This window comes from Lynx canadensis, chromosome A2, assembly GCF_007474595.2.
Source record: "Lynx canadensis isolate LIC74 chromosome A2, mLynCan4.pri.v2, whole genome shotgun sequence".
NCBI classification, from domain to species: Eukaryota; Metazoa; Chordata; class Mammalia; order Carnivora; family Felidae; genus Lynx; species Lynx canadensis.
The window spans coordinates 87,070,688-87,093,919 of record NC_044304.2 but is presented as its reverse complement, the minus strand read 5'-3'; the positions used below and the strand labels follow the sequence as shown (position 1 = coordinate 87,093,919).

General features: G+C 35.5%; 1 protein-coding gene across 1 annotated transcript in view; it reads left to right on the top strand.

The window, feature by feature from the left end:
- SEMA3E (semaphorin 3E) overlaps positions 1-22,760 on the top strand; it is a 113,990-nt gene extending 91,230 nt beyond the window's left edge. The window contains exons 14-16 of the mRNA XM_030307862.2: positions 1,775-1,842; positions 3,382-3,521; positions 20,832-22,760. Coding sequence (XP_030163722.1) covers positions 1,775-1,842; positions 3,382-3,521; positions 20,832-21,284 — 661 coding nt within the window. The 3' untranslated portion in view covers positions 21,285-22,760. The remainder of the gene's footprint in view (positions 1-1,774; positions 1,843-3,381; positions 3,522-20,831) is intronic.
- The last annotated feature ends 472 nt before the right edge of the window (positions 22,761-23,232 follow it).

Sequence of the window (23,232 nt, the reverse complement as noted above, 5' to 3'; positions counted from 1 at the left end):
TTATAATATAAGGAAATACTTAAGCCATTGTTTTTCTGTTTTGTTTTCTAAAAGAGCACATGCACGTGCTCATAGGGGAGGAACAGAAGGAGGAGGGAGAAAGAATCCCAACCAGGCTTCCCATGGTTAGCGCAGAGCCCAACGGGGCTCGAACCTAGATCCCACAAACTGTGAGATCACGACCTGAGCCAAAATCAAAAGTTGGACGCTTAACCAACTGACCTACTCAGATGCCCCTAAACCAGTTTTTTTTTTAAGTATTATTATTATTTAAGTTAACTAAGATTTGAACTTATATGTGAGAAAGCACTCCATCTCTTGAAATGATGTTCCATTATCATCATTTGGAGCAGTGAGGAGAGCCTAGAATGAAAAAAAAAAAAAAATGAGACTGGACTAGATTTTAGATGTCATTTAGATAAATTTCATTTTACAAAGGGGACAGAAAGAACCAAGAAACAGACAAGATATGTATAAGATCAAACAACACGTGAGTGATGGCATTGGGATTTGAATCTGGTTCCTTTTTCAAATTTCATCATTGCATATGGTTAAAGCGTCTCATTGTCACTTTGGAAGCCTCACCATCTCCCTCTGTGGTAAAACTTCTGCTTTGCCTTCTGTTTTTCCCTCAATCTTGAAGAAATGCCATGATTTAGAAAAGCAAGTGGTATTTTCTGCCTTTATGTAATACTTCTATTTTTATCTCTAATCTAAATTAATATACTGAGAATTTTGAGTTTAGAATTTCAGTACTAATAATAATTTCTATTGTTTAATCCCTCAGAAAGGTGCTTGCAAATTTAAAACAAGATCTGTATTATAAACTTTTTCTCCAGGGATAAAGAATGTTGTTATTTTTTTTATTATATTTATAAGCAATCTATAAAATATGACAATACACCAGAAGTGATCCTAAATCTAATAGGCAGTTTTGAAAGACAGCCTATTAAATATGTATAACACACAATCACATTGAATAGAGGCAAATAATCTCTACACATAATATCTGAATAAAAGAGTAAGTTGAATATATTATTAGTGTATCTCTTTTTATTAAGTATATTTTTGCTATGTGATTATGATGAGAATAGAACAAAATATTTGGGTTCAAATACCCTTACCTTTTTTGTATGCATTTCCATTATATGAAGGAGTTTTATGATTTTTTGTTCAAATAGTCTGCCTCAAATCCCATTGTCTTTTTGGCATACCTTCCCTAGCACCCAAAACACCCATTTGAAACAGAGGAATTCTTGTTGCACTAGATTTTTAACAAAACATAAAGAGAGCTTTCTTTAATTATTGTTGGAGGGGGTTCCTGGGTGGCTCAATTGGTTAAGCATCTGACTCTTGTTTCCAGCTCAGGTCATGATCTCATGGTTCATGAGTTTGAACCCTGCATCAGGTTCTGTGCTGACAGCAATGGAGCCTGCTTGGGATTCTCTCTTTCCCTCTCTCTCTCTCTGCCTCTCCCCTGCTCTCTCTTTCTGAAAAAAGAAACGAACTTTAAAAAAATAATAATTTTTTCAGGATCCAGAATTCAAACTTACATGGACACTTAAAGAGAAGTTGAATGTAGATCTTATCCATTGAATAACATTCAATGAAAATATGGGAAACTATGAAACTTGAATTTTACCCTTGTTTTGTATGACTGATCAATTTTTTTCAGTAGCAGAATACTACTTGAATCTTTTATGTGGTTGGCTGTATTTTAAAGTCTGGAAAATTGAAATCTGAACATCTCCTCAGCACATTTACTTTCTTCCAGGCGGTTCCGCAGACAAGATGTTCGGCATGGCAACGCAGCTCAGCAATGCTTTGGACAGCAGTTTGTCGGTAATCCATAGAAAATCAATTGCTATGGGTTACTCAGGGTGTACAGTGAAGAGACACTGGAAACTCTTTAAAAGGGTCTTTACTTTCTTTGTGATTGATATGTACTAGAACAGTGTTACTGCAAGTATTCCTTTTTTCTTCCACATAGTGGAATTTTAAAACAAAATTTTTAACTATATGTGGACATAGAATTTTTAATTACTTAGGAAAGTAAGTTCTGTATGCCACCACGAAACCTTGCTGTTGGACCTCACAACAGGGGAATCTTAGAAAAGATTCTGCCACAGTCTGTCTCCATCTCAACCCTGGAAATATCTTTACCATGTTACATAACCTACAATAATCTTTTCAAGAGTGATCCAACTTATATCAAGTCACCACTAAGCTTTGGGATAAAACAAAATGAAAAGCTTTAACTCTTCCACTAGAGTAAAGAAGCCTAGAGCTCAGGCTGGTGGTGCAAATGTGAGTTTCTGAGGGAAGGTAATAGGTGGTCTGATGAGTAAAGGATGAGAGGAAATTGCAACTCCAGCAAATGTAAGGAAGTCAGACAACACAGAAAACTACGCTCTTGACTCCTCACACCGTGTTGGTGGTTGGAACAGGCTGTGATTTGCATCACCAGTTTTACCAGGAGGTGACAGAGAGATGAAGAATCATGACTGGGAGACCAGCAGTGCTTATGCACAGTGCAGAGGTTACACAGCCTCAGTTCGCTAGACCCAAGACTGACTGAGGGTTTGGTTCAGAATATAAGCCTCTGAGAACATTGGCTGGAGGAAGGTAGGATCTTCGTCTAGGAAGACTTAGGGGTCAGTTTTGAAAGTGAGGAGGACTCAGGCATAAGGGAAAAAATCCCAGGTTGTGGTTAATAAATTTGATACTGGTTAAAACACCAGTGAATACGTCCACTTGGTTTTATTCCCCACTGCAGTTAAGTGTACTTGCCCATATGCACATTAGAGTTCAAGTCCAGTGAGAGCCTCTCTGGGCCAAGATATAGATTATAATCAAGAAGCTGTGGGTCATGAAGTCTGTAGTTCAGTTTTGTACTGTTTTCTTAATGCAGGAACCCAATATCTAGATAAAGTGCAATCCCTTGACAAAATCTCACTCAAGCTTCTGTTTATGTAATGCTGTATTACCTCGATTTCTGCCTTCTATTTTTGTTTGTTACCATGAATTTTGTTTATCCGGTGTCTTACATGAATGTTTGGTGCTCCCCTTCTCTTGCCTGCTTTATCAGTGGATATTGTCACTGATTCTCCATGCATTTAACACTAACGTACTTTCTGACTGACTGCCTGTCCTTTGGACCCACACTCCCAGTTACTTCCTTCTGGTCCTCTCCATAGCCTGCACTACCTTTTTAAAGCCTAGATTTTGGTATGCCATTGTCTCTAAATAACTACTTTAAGTGACTGTGCTTAGAAATTAGCAGTAATGAAAGATACTTTGCTGCAGAGATATAAATAATCTTTTAAACATATTACTGGTAAAATTTAAGTCTTAAGGTTAATATTAACATGTATATTGTAGGGGACGCTTTGGATAAGACTGAAGAGCGACTGGCCTATGGCATAGAGAACAACAGTACTTTGCTGGAATGTACCCCACGATCGTTGCAAGCCAAAGTTATCTGGTTTGTGCAGAAAGGACGTGACACAAGAAAAGAGGAGGTAATTCATAGCTGCATATTCACACCATGCTGTCTTGCATATGGTGTGTGATAGTAAATAGATGATGATTTATTGGTATTTAAAAATGAATTAGTCTATTATGCTATACATGTGTTATTTAAAGAGTGGATTTGTTTATTGTGTGTGATTTATATACATATAAAAATTTTTAAATACACACATTGATTTCTATGTATATACAATTTATAAATGCTATAAAAACCTATGTGTATATTTAAAATTTTCAAATGTATATAAATAGGCATGTAAATATATATACATATGTATATATATCAAATATAAAGTGCCTACACATGTAAATAAATTACATATATGTATATATGTGTGTATATGTGTGTGTGTGTGTGTGTGTATATATATAAAATAAACTTGGATTCTGAAAATTGGATTTTTATTCAGGAGGTACTCATAGTTTCATGGTTTTAGTATCATGTCAAAATGATAGTCTTAAATTGTATCACCCAAGGTAATGTTCTAGAAAAATAACAAATTCAAACACCGTTAACATGTATATCTTAGACATATGGATAAAAGAATTAAAACAACACCAGCAACATTTGTTTGATAAAGCAGTTGAATCACATATGAAAATTCAACATAGGGGTCCCATTATTGCCCACTGGAAATAAAAGAAAGGCATCTGTTTGTCCTTTTAGGTGGATTGACTGATAGAGATTATATTTTTATTATGATCTAAATGAGAGAGGAATCAGTTGGGCTGCTTTTGTAGATGTAAGAATAGGAAGCATTTAAAATCTGTTTTTTTTTTTTTAAGTTTGTTTATTTTGAGAGAACATGCATGCTCATGAATGGGGGAGGGGAGAGAGAGAGGAAGAGAGAGAATTCCAAGCAGGCCCCTCACTGTCAGCACAGAGCCTGATATGGGGCTCGAACTCATGAACCGTGAGATCTTGACCCGAAAACAAGAGTCAGATGCCCAACCACTGAGCCACCTCAGCACCCTAGCATTTAAATTACACATAAGGAATACTGTAGAGGCAGTTACTGGCTAATCTTTTTATGCAAGTCTAGAAATCTGCTTGTATATTGGCACAGTCAACGGCATGAAGCAATTAGTGAAGGCAGATAAAGCATTGTTGATGCTAATGTGGGCTTTGAACTCAATTTTCACAAAAGTGGAATTATGAAAATAGAATGAAATTTGGTTAAAAAGAAATAGATATTGGTGAATTCTAGCAAAATGTTCCATAGTGAAAAGAAGGTTGCAAATTGAATTAGGGAAATAAATGTTAGACACCTGTCTTTGGACCCAGGGAGAAGTTAATACGTGCATAGTAGATAGAAAGTGAATCAATGAAGTCATCAACTATAGATTCCAAATGTACAGCACATTGACTTTTGATGCCTTTTTTTTTTCTAGTCTACTGTGAAACTAAAAGTATTACATGTTTTTGGTCCAAAATTATATAATACATCCTGGAAGATGATTAAATTTATAAATCCCAGTTTCCTGGGATAGTTATTACAGAGGAAGGCACTCAACAAAGGCTTTTAGAGATAATATAGTAAGGCATTCAGAGACAGGAAAATTCCCCTAAATTTTCATGATGTCATAAGAATAAACATCTGTCCAAAAATGTTATAGCCTATTGCTCTAAAATACATTGTTGATTTGGTACTAAAATATTTTCCATTCCACAAATCTGATGTGAACTTGATTTTTAAATTCCATCATAACTCACTTGGCAGGAGAGGACCTGGGAATATTCTATAGCTCCTCTGGTTGAATGGCTTCAGAAGACAGAGAAGTAATTCTTTCATCAGTGGTTTTCTTCCCTTAGTATGTTCTGTTTCTAATTTGGAACTCACCATAATCTGCCTCATTTGGAAATCCTTTCCAAATCATTTTGACATGCTGCATCCATCAATGTTCAATTATAAGCTTCTTTCTCATATTGTTAATATAATCTGCTTCTCCTTTCCCCAAATTTTAGTCCCTGTTTTTCAAATTTCCATGACTGATGTATTTAGTGATATTTGAAATTTTGAATTTACTCTGCATTAGATGTAATAATAATATAATACTTGGTTTCTGTATACATAGCAATATATATTGATTTATTCACAATCTAGAACAAAGCACAAAATTGCTACCTTCTTAAAAAGATGGATGTGTGCGCTTAATACACAAAGCAGAATAACTTTGTGTGTCCTCTGAGGGTTTTTTAAAAGTCCTAAATGTTAGAGTCTATTTTTGAAGCTTTTAGAATTTTTTTTAAAGACCATTTATGTATAGATGGTAGTTACTATGGACAGATACTTACTTTATTATCAAATCTTGACCATTGTATAATATATTTAAGTTTATCCACTCCATTTCTTTCCTCATATGGAAGTGCTTTTAGACTACACCTGACAGTAGCCATCAAGATCCATCACAGACACTACAATCCATAAGTCATTGCTTTGCAGTCAGACCATAAGCTTTGTAAAAAATTTGGATTGTAAAAAACTGTGTGTGTGTGTGTGTGTGTGTGTGTGTGTGTGTGTGTGTATTCCTTTTCTGGAACCAAAATTTTTGAGTCTGGAACTTCTGTCTGCAAATTCAGACTCAGCCCTCTCAAGTTATCTGGAAACCACATATTGAGGTAGATAAAAATTTTGCTCAAATGAAGTTTTTGAAATGCTACATAGCTGAATTTCTAGAAAGCATCTAGAAATTCAATTACCTAGTTCCAGACTGGATTACTGCTGTTTTCTCAAAGATGCACTTTATGGTCTCATGCTTTCTTAAATTCCATGCAAGAAACACAACCTCTGTACATTTCATGAATTCCATAAATGTTTATTGAAAGCCTGTTGTGTAGGTACTTCATAAGGAAGTATTTTCCCTAGACTCAATTACCTAGTTAGTTAAGATGTGCATCCGTTACTATAATATCCTGAGGGAAAAGATTTAATAGAAGAGGCTTTATAGGTAAGTCCATTCTGTGTGCATCTACTGACCACAGGAGCTGCAATAGTGGGTAGGTGACTTACCTTTTGTTTTTATATCTCACAAATGAACATTAGAAGTAATCAACCTAATCTTAAAAATGTGGAATGTGAGAGAGGTATAGGCCATAAACAAAATCTGTGACAGACCCAAGGTTTGGACTCAGATATTCCTGACTCCATAGCTGAGATGCTTCACATTTAATCATTGTCTAAGTACCGAGCGATTTGCTATGTGCATTTTATAGATTGTACCATTTTATTTGACATGATTTACATGTGACATAATTGAAACACAGAATGTTTAATACCTTTCCTGGTTACTGACTGCTAGTAAAGTCATCTCAAATCCAGCTGTCTATGTTCTTTCTACTAAACCACACTTCTGAAATTGGAATGCTAAATACAGTTTCAGCTCCATGCCCTGGGACATGGAGCGCATGGAAAACCTTATATAGCAGAGATTCTAGAATATGACACCTGAAAAACGACCCTTATACTGCTTGATACTGCTTGATATGTATATATACATATATATGTAAATATATATTTTTATAATATATATTATAAATATAACATGTTAAATATAAATATAAAATGTAAATATAAAATATATAAAATGTATTCATAAAATATAAAATATATAATATAAAATATATAAAAATTTATAAAAGTTTTATTTTATAAAAATATATAACAAAATATATAAATATAAAAATATATTAAATATAAATATATTTTTATAATATATGTTATATATATATATATATTAAGGATACTGAGAATCCTTATTATACAATATATGCATCAGTGTATTTTCATTGTCAATTGCCCTTCAAGGCTTCTACTCTATGCCTGTTGGTAGAAGAAGGACTATATCAAAATAAGAGTCCTCAATCATTTGAGCAATGTAGATAGAAAACTAGAGCATTCCACTTCATTTTCTTAGGTTTTTGACTAAAATAATGCCTCATTAATTATTTTGCAATTTATCTAAAGAGCACCCAATATGTCTTGTTTTCATAGAATGGGTATTCTGAAGAACAGAGGAAGATAATGAGAATCATGAAAATAATAGTAATACAACTAAATAAGAACCATATTTAATGTATCAGATGATGATAAGAAGACAAATACAAGAGAGATTACCTGCAGGGGGAGGTTGCAATTTTAAAAGGGTGTTCATAGAAAGTCTTACTAAGAAGTTCACTAAGTGACATTTGAAAAAGGACTTGAAAGAACTGAGGTAGTAGGCCATATGGCAGTGTTGGAGAAGAACTTTCTAGACAGTAGGAACAGTAAGTGTAAAGGCCCTTGAGATGTGGTGCACCTGATATATTCAAGGAACACCAGACTGAAGGGCAGTGTGGCCAGAGAGAAATGAGCAGTAGGGAGAATAAGACACTATGAGTCAAAAAGTAAGGTAAAGGGCCCACTCATGCAGGGCTTTTAGGCTCTTATTAAAGGCTGTGGTGTTTGCTCTGAATTAAATAGATAGCCATTGGGTCATTTTCAGTGGAGCCATGACATGATCAAAATTTGGTTTTAAAATGATTGTCTTAGTTATTGTATTAAGAATATAGTATGTGGAGGTAGGGAGAAAGACAGAAGCTGGTAATCATTGAGGTGTTAGGGACATAAGCTTTCATATTATGTGATGCAGCATTAATTCTCAGTGTGCCTTTATATTCAAGGTCAAATAATGTACATGTGGCTGCCTCATACACATAATAGCAATGGGATTTTCACATGCCCTCTGTTATTATTCAGAATCCTGAAGGCTATGTAACTTCTCAGGTGGAATGAATACTTTTTCAACTTTCTGGTCTCCTCTCTGTTTAAAGTGTCTGCAATTAGTGTTTTGAGCTCAATAAATACTCAGAGAAAGGGTGCCTGGGTGGCTTAGTCGGTTGAGTGTCCAACTTCAGCTCAGGTCGTGATCTCAGTTTGTGGGTTCGAGCCCACATCAGGCTCTGTGCTGACAGCTCAGAGCCTGGAGCCTGCTTCAGATTCTGTGTCTCCCTCTCTCTCTGCTCCTCCCCAGTCATGCTTTGTCTCTCTCTGGCTCTCAAAAATAAATAGATGTTAAAAAAAATTAATAAAATAAACCACTGAAAAACAATTTTAAATAAAAAATACACAGAGGATACCTTAATTGGTAATGAATAAAGGCCTTAGCCCTTTAGAAGCCTATAGTCTTAAAGTGAATACAAGAATGTAAACTGATAATTATATTGTTGAATATATTGTATATATAATAAATATAATAAAAGTTATGTTGGAAGATGAGAAAAGATGGGGTACCTGGGTGGCTGTCGGTTAAGTGTCTGACTTTGGCTCAGGTCATGATCTCACAGTTTGTGACTTCAAGACCCACATCGGGCTCTGTGCTGATAGCCCAGAGTCTGGAGCCTGTTTCAGAGTCTGTGTCTCCCTCTTGCTCTCTGCTCCTCCCCTGCTTGCTCGCTCGCTCGCTCTCTCTCAAAATCATAAAATAAACATTAAAAAAAAAGAAACGAGAAAAGAAAAACTGTCAACCAACAGGTTGGCTATGGAGGTTGCATGATAGACAATCAGGAAAATATTCAAGGCAGAGGTGACATGTGAGCTAGGTCTTAATGGATGAGTAGAAGTTAACTACCAGAGAGAATAGGATGAGCACACGTGATGGGGATGAGAAACAATGTGGTATGTGTAGATCTGTGGCTGGAAATGAGGATACACAAATGAGTACACAGATCAAGGAACCATTTCACTTTATTTATAAGCCAATGAGAACACCTTAGACAACCTTTTAGACACATTACTCTTGAATCTTGTTTGTAAGCTCTGAGGATAAGTGGGTGTCACAAAGACTGTTTAAGAAGGTATTTCAGTAGACACATGGAAGACTTTTGACCAGAACTGAACAATGGTAGTAGGAATGGAAAAAAAAAAAAAAAAAAGGTTTTCATTTTTATGAGAGAACACGCTGTGCATTTAATTTGTGAGATACAAGAGAAGCAGTCATAATGATTGACATGTTCTTTGGATGTTTTGGTAGTAGATGGTGCAATAACAATGATTTAAAGAACACAGGGAGGAATAGAAAGTTTAGAAGATGTTGAATTCATTTTTGGCCATGTTGAACCGAGGTCTTCAGTAAAGCATTTAGGTAGAGCTTTCCTGTGGTGTATGTATGTTCAGGAATATAGAATTCAAAGGAAAGATTTGGAATGGTAAGAGATATGTGAGAGACATCAGCAAAGAGGTAGTAATTAAATTCATGGAGGTAATAAAAGTAAGAATAATATAGCAGCAGTTATTCTTCAATATCACTTATGGTGTTCCTGGCACTGTTCTGTGAATTTTACATATTTTAATACTTTTAATCCTTGCAAGAGTCTTATGAAATACCTGGTATTGTTGTCCCCAATTAATAGATAAAGAAACTGAAGCACAAAGAGATTGAGTTACTTTCACAGTATTACATAGCCTGTGAAATGAGTTTGAGTTTCAGACCAGATACTCTATTTTCAATTCTAGACCCTTAGTCACAATGTCATGGTAACTCCAACTGTGTAGGTTACCTTGGAGAATGACTAAATAAGAAGTGATTTTGAGCAAAGCCTAGAAGCAAAGTGAAAACCCACATCCCAGGAAAAATTAGAAGACAAATTCTATAAGACGAAGTGAAAACTTTGAAATTTTCAGAACATAAGTACCTAGTGTCCAGTGAGAATGTGCTCAGTGGAATGGTTAAGCTAGGAGCCATCTAACAATAGGTCAGCTGATGAATGAGGCTGTGGGGAATTAGAAACAGCTAGTGCCGTGTATTTTACCTAAAGGTTTCAGTGAGAAAGAGGTCAACAGAGAGAGACAAGAGTAGAGAGAACTTCCAGGTGTTTTTGACTTAAGAAAAAATGTGACTTAGTCATGTTTATAGGTTGAAGGGAAGAAGCCATAAAGAAGAAAATGTGCAGCTAATTGATGAAGCAAGATAAAGAGCTTGTGGGAGACAATATAGACAAAAGTTGAGTGAGTTTCAAGAAGGAAGAGAAAAACCACTCATTTTCTGAAGGGGGAAAAAAGAAAATAAAGATTTTATGTATGTGGATAAGGAAGATAATTTTGTCCACAAAATCCAAGTTTAGTTGTTCCAAATTCATTCCATAATTATTTAAGTTTGGAATATCAGTTCAAATCTTCTTTACATGTATAAGGATATATAAATTATATTTTTGTAATTTCAGAGGACAAAACTGTTATAAACATAACTAAAGCACTGGAAATAATACACGCTAGTTTATAGATTCTCAGTTCCATATACTTGAATTTATAAGTTCCCAAAATGATTGCAAAAATTTCATCATGAGTAACATTCCAAAGGAAAGGAATTCATACTTGTTACGACACTGGTTGGACAATTGAAGTATTTCCCTGTACATTTCTCTTTCTCTAGAATGCACAAACACTACATTTTAAAACTAAGTAAATGAGGGAAAATTTACTTATGTATTTATTGCTTAGTTTTAAATGTTTATTCAGTATGTGTACTTCTCAGTAATCATGATAAAGAAAACCTTAGTTTGTTCAAGCTACTCGTAACATAAGTAAATAACTTTTTACCTTAATACATTACTCACTTTGAATGTTGTAAGTTTGGAGTATATGATTTTAACCTGAAGATAGAGTATGTCTTTGAACCTGACGACGATTTAAAGCAGAAGTTTGGCAGACTACAGTCTGGAGACCAAATCTGGTCTCCCACCTCTTCTGTAAATAAAATTTTATTTGAAAACTGCCACACCCATGTGTTTACCTAGAATCTATGGATGTTTCCATCCTATAACCACAAAGTTGAGTACTTATAACAGAGACCATATGACCTACAAAGCCCAAAAACCTTTACTGTATAGCTCTTTACAGGAAGTTTTTTGGCCTCTGATTTGAGGTAGAGTGAAGCTTTATTAAATAAGTATTATTCTGAAAAATATCTCTGTATTTGGAGAAAAAAATATTTTCACGAATAACTAAGCCACCATTTTGTGCTGAGCACTATAATGTCATTGGAATGAGTTTTCGTTAAAACCAAACCATATGAATAGTTTCTTGGAGTGTGTTTCAGACTTTGTTCACTAGACCTTTACTGATAAAACCAATGTGTATCCCAAAGACACTGTAAACAAGGTAGAGTTCCACGAAGAAACTGAATAAATGTACGTAAATTTCAAGTGAAGAAACTGGGGTGGGGGGGCAATCCCAAAACATATAAAATATTCTCCAAAGTGGTAAAAGGCAGGCAAGAAAGTTGCTGGCCCATAAGATCAGCATCACAATCTATTCTTTGGTAAGCATGGAAGTTTCATTTTCCCCTTAATCCTCATTGATCTTTCCATTGTAGATTCTTTATTTAAGGGAAAATATTTTGTGTGTGTGCTTGTGTGTCTTAAAAATAAAATCTCTCACTTTAAAATAGCTGATTATATGTATTGTGCAGACTGCTTAAATAATGCACAAATGCGCATGTTCATGTTTATTATAAAAAATCCAAGAGAGAATGTAAGTTGACATCAAAACCCCAAGACTTCAGTTTCACCCCACTCTCTCAATTCTGTTTGTTAACTGGATGGCACAAGTTGTCACTTTGAACTCTGCTTTCAGACCACCTACTGAGTAGGATAAATTCATCAGAGTCATCTAATTACTGCTGAGAAATCTAAGAGGCATGGTTACCTTATCCGCCAGCAGTCCCTTCCAGAGTTCACTGCATCCACACAGAATTTGCACAGCTTTAAGTAAAACATAATTTTATTGATGATTCAGCGCATTGTGGAGACAGCTTCTCTTGTAAAAACAGAACAAAGAAAAATGGAGTATACAAGTTACATCTCTTGATGTTGCACATTTATTATGTCATCAAAACTGAGAGAGATATGATGTGAAATTTCATACTTATTCTATCTTGTTTGCTAGATGACCCATATTTTCTTGACCTTCCCAATGGTAACCCATGACAGGAAGCCTAGGGGATCAATGACAGCCATAAGTTTACGATTTTGTCTTTATATACATGTACTGAAAGCATGAGGTTTGTTCTACATGAATATTATTTGTTTTTCTTGTTGTCATAACATAAAGTGCATGAACTCTGCTTCATTTGAAACATCTGCTTAGCCATTTTGGTGTTTCCATTTCAGTCTTTAAAAAAAACTCGGTTCATCTTTTCTAAACTAACAATTCTTTACAAGTAGATATTCATAATTTACATTTTCAGCCTTGACAAGCATATTTTTATAATGTCATTTGCTCCATATTTTAGTTCTGAAATAATTAGTAGAGCCCATTAGTTTCATTTTTTCCTTCACAGTGGTAAAGACACAGTTCCTGTAAAAGGAAAACATAGAGCAAGTTTGTGGTCTTAAGGATGGAAGTTGATCTAGTGGTTTAGATAGAACCCTCTCTGGTTAATTTTCCAAGAGAATATTTAACATGTTTGAAAATTAAAATTCCCATATCTTTGGAATCAAATGCAGATCTGTGTTTTATCCCACTAAGATTACTCTGACTCGAGGCTTCTGATTACACTAACATGGTAATGCAGCAAGGCCGGTGTCAAGCACATGGTAGACCTTCAAAAAGAGCAAACATAGGAATTCTCTTTTTAATTTCTTTTGTTCCAGTGAAAGTTATAGTTCACATAGTCTTCTAGATAATAAAAAGGGTACATCTGCATGAAGTTACAAGAGCATAGAACTTTGTATCCATACCACATCGTGTTAGTCCCAAAGAATAGCTTATACTGAACTGTACTTGCGTTTACTGTGTTTACTGTCATGCTGCTGTTTGGACACCTATATCTCATTTTATGAAAACACAGAAGAGATTTTTTTCTCAGACCTCATTGCCAGAGAAAGGTGTACTTGACGTAAGGAGTACCTTTATTTTTTAATAATAATTTTTTTATTTGAGTATAGTTGACACACAATGTCGCATTATCTTCAGATGTACAGCATAGTGATTCAACTTCTGTATATGCTGTGCTATGCTTGCTGCCATCTGTCCCTATACAAGGCTATTACAATATCATTGACTATATTCCCTATGGTAAAGAATAACTTCAAAAATATACTTTAGAGACATTCGGGTCTTAGAATTTATCATACTCTCCCCTTTGCTTTGGTCACTAGGTAATTTAGTGTTGACTTTCTACTCCAAATATGGTAGTTGTTTAGTGCCTTATGATAAGCATTTATGTGTCCAAACATTATCTTTCTTTGATCCTCTCCTATTTTCCCTTCATCTTGATTGTCCTGATTATTCTTATCTTTGGAAATTTTTAATAAAACATTACCCTTACACTGCTGTTTATTTTTTTAGCATTATTTCTGAAATCATATGATTTCTATAGCTTGAACAGTATACCATAGCTTGAATATATCTTATAGACCTGGTTTATTGGTTGCCAAACCAAGATAATCACTATAGTCATATTATTTAGTTCATAGCACATTGTCGTAATGGGTTCACACAGATCTCCTTTCTTGTTTGACTTAATTTTTCCTGGACCACCCTTCTCCACTTTCATCTTTGCTTTGCCATATGCATGCATTGTAATGATTGGATTAAGTCCAATACTACATCATTTGTACTATATTGAACAAGAATATAGCATTTTGAGTATTCATGAACTGTAAAAATAAAGCTATTGAGTTAGAGATCTTACTCTGTTTCTCTTTATAACTCAACACTGTGTTTTTATAATTTATCACTGTTGCCGTGTGTGTCTTTATTTCATTGTTTCTGACTGCAACTCAATATCCCATATCCCATAGCATTCATTCATTGCTCTTAGTTGATCAACACCCCTAAGAGTGGACCAATTAATTCCCACTACGACATCTTTAAGGATCATCTCTTCACATAACCTCCTACAGATGTGAGTGCAAATCTCTGCATTCTTGCCTTCTGACAGCCTTCATTTCTACAGTTTTGTCAGCTTGCTTTCCGGAAGTTTGGCATCATCTGTACCATCAAAGCAGTTTATGTGGATTCTCATTTTCCCACACTCTCACCAATTTTGGTATTTTCTAATTTGTGCCTCTCTTATTGGGATGAGGTGCTGTGTTATTTAAATTCGTATTTCTAAAATTACTAGTAAGATTGAACATTAACTTGCATACTTATTAAACATTTGGGTTGTTTTTTCTCTGATTTGCCTGTTTATATATTTTTTCCCTATTTTTCTCGTTAGAGTCCTTTGAATCTTCTGTACATTAATTAGTTCTTGAATATAAATGTTCAAGCTTTTCTCTGATATAGTTGATGTTTTTCAGTGTAACATTGTTTTTACAGTATGGTTTTGAGTTCATATTTATGACCTCTCAGCATCTTTTTGTACTAGAAATACGTTTTAATTGAGGCACCTGGGTGGTTAAGAGTCTGGTTCTTGATTTTGGCTCAGGTCATGATCTCATGGTTCATGACCGCACGGAGCCTGATGGGGATTCTCTCGCCTCCTCTCTCTGCCCCTTCCCCACTCACACGTATGCATGCGTTCTCTCTCTCTCTCTCTCTCTCTCTCTCTCTCTCTCTCTCTCTCACACACACACACTCAGGCTCTCTCTTTAAATAAATAAATGAATAAACTTAAAAGAAATAGGTTTTCCACATTTGGGTCTTTAATCTGAAGTATATACCTACAACTTTATTTCTTTATATAGTGTGATAGGTTTCCCTAAATGTGCCATCAAGTAATTCACTCTGTTTCTGTTGGGTAATACTCTCTATCATAAAGCAGATTTAGAAAGTGCTTTTATAAAAGAAGTTTTGCTTAATTTTTATGCTGTATTATGACATATTTTTTGTAAGTCAACCAATATTTTTTTTGTATTGAAGGTAGGCCGGATAAGCAAACAATTATATAAATTGTTGGCCTTTATTTCTTGACTAAAACTAATTTCATTGTTAAATATATTCCGAAAGAAACCAATTCAAGGCCTGTGTCTGTTCTTTTCCTATGAAAAGTGTAGAACCATATGGTTGATACACATGGAAATCACTCCTTCTTCCTGACCAGCTACCAGATGTGCAGAGTTCTTTGTTCAATTACCTTTTTTTTTTTTTGTTAGACATTACGAAACATACTGAATCAATCTTTATAACTCAGAATATTAAAACCACTTTGAGTAAGAAATGCTTTATTTTTGTAGATTGCCTATAGGAATATTTGATAAAGGGATATATTATGTATCATCTTCTTGAACAAGGAAATCAGGTCTTCAGACATAGAGAAAGCACAGCTGATGAAAACAATTGTGTAATCAAGATTTGCTGTCGAAGGTGCCCATGTGGACTCAAGTGGAAAGATTAAATCATGGAAGGACTTCAAATACAAATTTCTAAGTCATTTTTTTATTTTTGGGTATCCATAGGCTATGGAAGATACTTTAACTTTCAAGGCGATTTAACGTCCATATAGCATACAGCCGTCCAGATTTCAGAATTGAAATGTCTTTTATTTCTCAATTTCTAACACCATAACCAAGAGGGGAGACCTCTTCTGAGACAGGAACTATCTCCAATGTGCAAATAAATGATGTAGGACAGCTCCCATTGTAATTGTCATGCCTCCACATCTTTGAACCAGTGTGGACTTTATATATACACAGTGCGGTGTTTCTCAAGTTGGGTTTCTGATTTTGAAAGAAATACATGCTTGAAAAAATAAGCACTCCTAATCCAGTGGTCAAGGATTTGTATTTATCTTCATTTCTGCTTTTTGTTTTATTTTAGAACACTTTCATAAACTGGTTGGTATATGCCAGAAACTAGGATAGATGACTTTCCTGTTTTCATATTTGCATTCGCACAGGATATAGAGTAGGGAGAAGATAAAGGATCGTATTCAGTGAGGGTGTTGGTATGCAGATTCCTTTCAGGTGAAAACAGTGTCCTACAAGTGGTTTTCCTATTTATATCTCCAAAGCATAGCCCTTTCAATAGTTACTAACTGCTCCTCAAATCATCTTTGCTTCCTTCCTGTCTAAATCCTTATTGGATTTACTTCTGGAGTAAATCCACTGGTGAATAACTTCTGGATATACCGTTACTGGGATATCCCATTGTCTTGCATTCTTGCACACTCTGGACTAATCAGTATGTTGTCATTTCTCTATATTCTGAGCACACTACTCATTATGGACTATTTAGAATAATTAAGAGATAGACCTTTGTTCTTATGAAACTTGTCATATGGTTAAAGGAAAAAACTTGCATCACAAAATTATTTGAAGAGGAGCAAATACCAGCTTCTGTGCTACAAATGTGAATGCTTAGTGAATTACAAAAAGAAATGAGACCTATCTGGCTGAAAAGAAAATATTCATTAAGAAATGAAAATGTAAACTTGGAAAGAAATTTTAAAAAGTGGATTGGTAGACAGTATAAGGGAGTTCGCTATCAGAAAGCAAGGGTAAGACTAGAATAAGACATGGAAGCGATAAAGGGGCACTACAAGGAAATGAGTACAGGAGTTACAAAGAGGAAGATTTGACTCTGGTGTATCTACAGGTTGTGCCCACCTTGTGCTGTTGAATGTAAAACGTCCTGTGCTGCTGGCACAATTTATATTAAAATGTTTATTAAATATGCACAAGAATAAAACAAGTGCATATTTTTGCTTGTAACTTGTATTCAAATGTAGAAACAAAATAAATTTACGAATAAGATAAATACTTGCAGTTTTTAATCTTTATCTAATGTGTTGTTTTTTGTTTTTTTTTTTCACTGAAATAAGGCATCTCCATGAACATAACATGGGACACAGACAACCATATATGTGTGTGTGTCCATGAGTGTATAAAACATCTGCCTGGAGCACTTTTGCTGTGTGATGACTCAATCCCCCTAACACTTGATACAAGTGACTTCAAAACTTTTTATGTACGTTACTACATCGGGATGTTGTTTGGTTTTCATCTGGCTGGAACGTATCATTAACATACTACATTCATCTTTGTTCTCAGCAGCTGGAAACTGTTAAAGCTTTGAAAATAGTTCAGAATCTATGATAAACACCAATACTAACAACGAAGTTGATCTTCCCCACGATCCCAAATACAGTTTATTAATTTACATTATCATGAAAACTAAACACAACAGTCGAAGTCTTTGTATAAAACTGATTGATCACCAGAAACGTACCTATTCCACCAAACCTATGAGAAACACTGCAGTAAGCTGTTTTGGAATACGGATTTAGAAAGGCAGGATTTGGGAGCACCTGGTGGCTCAGTCAGTTGAGTGTCCAACGCATGATTTCGGCTCATGTCATGATCCCAGGGTCATGAGATCGAGCCCCGTGTCAGGTTCCATGCTAAGCATGGAGCCTGTTTAAGATTCTCTCTCCCTGTGCACCTCTGCCCTGCTTTCTCTTTCTTTTGCTTGCTCTCTCTCTCTCTCTAAAAAAAGAAAAAGCAAGATCTGGTTAACTGAACAATTTTCACTTGCTTGGGCAAGCAATAGAATCTGAATAAGGAGCATGATAAAAGGAAGTGAAATTTGAAACAGAGTAAAATAATACACATTTGTTGAAATAAAGGGGAAAGGTATTAGTCAAAAGAAACTTACTTGAAGGACTTGTTCTTTTTTGCAGGTAATTTTGCATGCCCACTTGTAGAAAGGTTAACAGATGACATGGTGGTAATAAGGGAAGGAGTACACTCTTACAGTGCTGTGAGGGAGGCCTGTTTGAAGAGATGACATTTTCATTCAGTCTTTTCCAATAAGGAACCAGCAGTGGGGAAGTCCCTACAGGCAGGTACAACAGCATAGGTCCCGAAACAGAATCAAGCTGGGCATAGCAGCAGACACAGAAAGCAGGAAGATTTGGGAGGAATCTACCGTGAGATAAAGTCAAAGAATCAGTCACAAAATAGAAGAGCCTAACATGGGAAAGTCTAACGTGGGAAAATGGTGAAATGGAATGAATGTTTCCCACCATCACCACAGAAGAGATGTTGATAGGAATTTGTGATGTGTTGGCTATGAACACATAATAATGAGTAAGAAGTATGACAACACATGAGGACAGAGGAACTAGAAGAAGAATAATGTAATTGTCAGGAATAAGGAAGTTAGTAAATGGGGAGGTGCAGTTTGTGTGGAGAGACACTGGATTGTAAATAAGGATGGTGTAAGTTTCGGTCAGTGTTTTGTAATTAACAGGAAATACAAAACAGTGGATAATCTGTGTGTGAGATCTGTCTTAGGGAAGCTGGTTGAAATGAGGAAACAGAAGACTTACCAAATGAATGCAAATAAAACATGAGATCAGGGAAGGGTAGAGGATTGTGCCTTAGAGAGAATGAGAAATCTACACCAAGAGACCAAGAAAGAACCAAGAGGAGAGCCAAGATAGTAAAATGGCAGGTACCACACAGAAAAAAGTTTAAGAAGGCGGGTCCCTCTATGCCAAATGCAGCCATAAGTTTAAAAACAATGGAGGTTGTGTTTCAGAGTCAGAAGCATCCAAGGCATGGTGGTGAATTTATGGATTAAGTAGGGGTAAATGTGAGCAGTGACTCCAAGTCATTTGAGAGGTATTGGCTGTGGCAGTTGCCAAGGATACTTTCTCAGCAAAACCTGTCACCAAGTAAGCAACTGTTTTATGTAGTGACGTATGTAGTGTGTTTTATGGCATGACAGCTCTTCCTGATCCCTCACGGGAGAACTTCCTGAGTTAGTGGAGCTAACATTTTGCCTACTTGGACATAGTCCTATCAAGTTAAATGAAGCCTATATCAAGGATATATGGAGCCCCTTCACCCAACTGTGTCACTCTAAAGCTGCTGAGTAATTTATTTACCTACGTGGCTGAAGAAAAAAAAAAAAAAAACCTCTGAGTGTCTCATAATTTGTCTTTAACATTCCTATTTGAGATGCATCTCTTACTACACTGCTAATGCCATTTTGTCACATTATTCACAGATTATATAAATGAGTCCACATGAGTAATTACATTGCAACTTTGGACGTGCCGGAACTGATTAAGGTTCAGGAAAGGTGAGCCCAGCAGGTCTTGCCAATACCTGCCACTGGGGCAAAAGTGTGCTTGTCTTAATGGTCTTTGCTGCCAAAGTGGTTCTGGTTGTCCGTATGCCCCTTTTATACTGGCAAAGGAGAATATCGCTTTTGTTTTGTATTCTCAAGGGAAAAGTCAGCCAGTAAGGTGTGAGTCACCTTTATACCATCATGGCATAATCTGGGGTCATCTGAAAACAAAAACCAGTTTGTTTTTAGCTAGAAGAATGTATACAGGAAAGGTAGAGGTCCGTGTTGATAGCCCTGTACAAAGTGTTCTCACTTATACATTATTTTATGGAAATGTCACAACATTCAAGTGACATTTGGATTATCTGCACTTTTACAAAGAAAACTAAGAGAATATACATAAATGCCCCAGATCACACAGTTAGTGCCAAAATTTCAATTTAGATTTGTCTAATGTGAAATCATATACTCACTAGTACAACTATCGGTAATAAGATATGAGCTGTTTATCAAAAGCTTTATTGGGCTCTTCTTACCTTGAATTGTAATAATTTATAGAAATAATGTGCATAACCTATTATTTCACAAACATAAGGTATTTGAGTCCTGAAGTTATATGCAAACTTAAAATTATTAGAGTGTGAAATTCTTCCGAGAAGAATATGGATGTTTCTGGCTTGATTTTAAGTCTCTGTTAAGTAGAAAGCCTTGTAGAAATATAAGCATGCTCATTTAATGGATGATTTTTTTTCTTTTTTTTTTTTTTGGTAAAGAAAGAGAGTGAAGGTTTCTCACCTCTCTTAAGAGAGATCCTTATGGAAATGTTGGTCTTTATGATCTGGGGAAGACCCAGGTCTTTATGATCAGGGAAGAACCCTTGATCTACTGATGGGAGAAATGGCATTTGTGCTGTCTACTAAGAAAAAAAATAAATTTGATAGATCTTCATTTTAGTCTAACTTTGAGTGCTGTACTGAAGTAGATATTTTTTTCTAATGATTAATTGAAATCATTAGGGAGAAAGCTCTTTCACTCACCTCTTAATAATATTGATGTGAAATGACGTCAAAATCATTATATGAAGTGATCTCAAGTAAGTTCAACACACACACCTGATTTAATTAGTCATTCCCCCTCTCTCAGTCACTCTCACTCTCTTGCTCTCTCTCATATGTATGTATGACTCTCAGGATTTCATCATGTAATAACAAAAATTAAAAATCTGATGATAGTAAAAGGGTTATAGGCTGGTGTTCTCTCCTAGATAATACTCCACTGCCATTTATTTTCTTGTTCTTGCAGGTGAAGACAGATGACAGAGTGGTCAAGATGGACCTTGGCTTACTCTTCCTTAGGGTACGAAAAATGGACGCTGGGACCTATTTTTGCCAGACAGTAGAGCATGGTTTTGTCCATACCGTCCGCAAAATTACCCTGGAGGTAGTAGAAGAGGAGAGAGTAGAGGAGATGTTTCACAAAGACTTGGAAGAGGACGGGCCTCCCAAGATGCCTTGTCCTGCCCAGAGTATCATCCCACAGGGGGCAAAACCATGGTACAAGGAATTCTTACAGCTGATTGGTTATAGCAACTTCCAGAGAGTGGAAGAATACTGTGAAAAGGTCTGGTGCACAGATAAGAAGAGGAAAAAGCTTAAAATGTCACCTTCCAAGTGGAAGTACGCCAACCCACAGGAGAAGAAGCTTCGTCCCAAAGCTGAGCACTATCGCCTGCCCAGGCACACGCTGGACTCCTGACGGCGTGACACCGCCTCCTGGCTTCTGAAGAATTTATGTTTGGAACCGAAAACAAACAAAATGAGAAACCATCCAGCTTCTTATCGCTTAACAGATTTCTGTAATACAGAAATGACTGTGAAGGTATTATGATAAATTATTATACGTACTCATTTGACTGGTTAAAAATCACATAAAGTTAACTAACTTTTCTAAACAATATTTATCAAAAAGTGACCTTGTCTGTAGTTTTGAGTACCTGGCTGCTTTTCCATGGCAATTATTATTTTCTCTTGGAAGACTTATGGTTATTGGAATATTGAAAAATTAGAGATGTTAATAATCATGTGAAAATTAAATATATATTTTAATCTTTCTGAATTCTACCTTTCCACCACGATGTAAAAGGTAAAGAATACCAAATACTTTATCATTCTCACGTGAACTGTCTGTACTTTTTAAGAATTGTATTAGTGGGACAAAAAAACAAAACAAAACTTGTATTAGTATCTAAACCATGAGTTTTATGAAGCCAGGTGTGTTGAAATTATTGTAAACCATGAAAGAAAAATTATGGTCACCTTGAGGCTCATGCCCTTCATAAAACATTCAATAAGCCACATTCTCTACAGTTACATTTCATGATGAAAACACATCCTTTGAATTTCACTCCAGTGCAGAAAGAATGACATTAAGATAACTTCTCAGAAAGATAGCAAAATATGCCAAAAACAGATGAAGTTACAGTTAGAAATCTAACTGAAAAAGTTTTTGCTACCCTCTTGTGGTAGAAAAAGTATATTCTCTTTTTTCTCTTTTTACAGATTGTCTAGTAGAGATTTGAAAGCAGTTTCTGTTAATACATCCTGTCCATTTTCAGAAGAAAAAAAAAAAAACTTAAAAATGTCTCACTGCTTATGTCATACTTTAAGATGGAAATAATGTGTTTATGAATAATTTATTACCTCACAGGCCAAAAATGAAGATATTGTAGCCCTGAAGCTCTATTAAAACTTAAATTTTACGCCTTCTAAATAATCTTCCCTCAAATATAAAGGACACTCCAGAAACATGTTTATTGTCTTTAAAATATTAAAGCAATTTGTGCTCAGATATCTAATTTTCCTCGCTATTTTATGTTAACAAATAACAAAATTGTTTCACGGGGTCACTTAACTACCGAGATATCCAGAGCATGTTTACTTTTATAAATAGTATCCAAAGTTTTTGAGAATGCTTATTTCTTCAAGTCCGTCCTTCCCCTTTTAATGTAGTGATTACCTTTCTAATATAGGAAGTTTTGTTGAGATTTTTCATTTAAATAAAAATTAAAAACAAGTGAATTACACGTGAAAAAAATTACGAATGTTTATTTAAATACTTAGATATTCATTTCAACTTTCAAAGCTAGCTTACAGAGTATATAATTAAGAAAGTTAAGGTGTGGAGAACTTGGAATAGCTTATACTTTCATTTGAAAATTAACAAATACAAAAGTGTTTTTTTTTTTTTTAATTTTTTTCAACATTTATTTATTTTTGGGACAGAGAGAGACAGAGCATGAACGGGGGAGGGGCAGAGAGAGGGAGACACGGAATCGGAAACAGGCTCCAGGCTCCGAGCCATCAGCCCAGAGCCTGACGCGGGGCTCGAACTCACGGACCGTGAGATCGTGACCTGGCTGAAGTCGGACGCTTAACCGACTGCGCCACCCAGGCGCCCCCAAAAGTGTTTTAAGAAAGTCTAAGAAGTTCGTTTGTTAAGCCATGAAGCTCCAAAAGCTCTGAAGGATAGAAATATTTTGAAAAAGAACGTCCTCTGAAAAACCCAGTTGCTGTTTCCTCAAGAATCCACCGGAGGTCATTGCCGCCCACCAGTATTAACTGAAAACAGCGTGTATTTCAATAAAATCCCACCCAGTGTGGAGAAGTAGAACCGTAACCACAGATCACAGGGGTCCTTAGCAAAG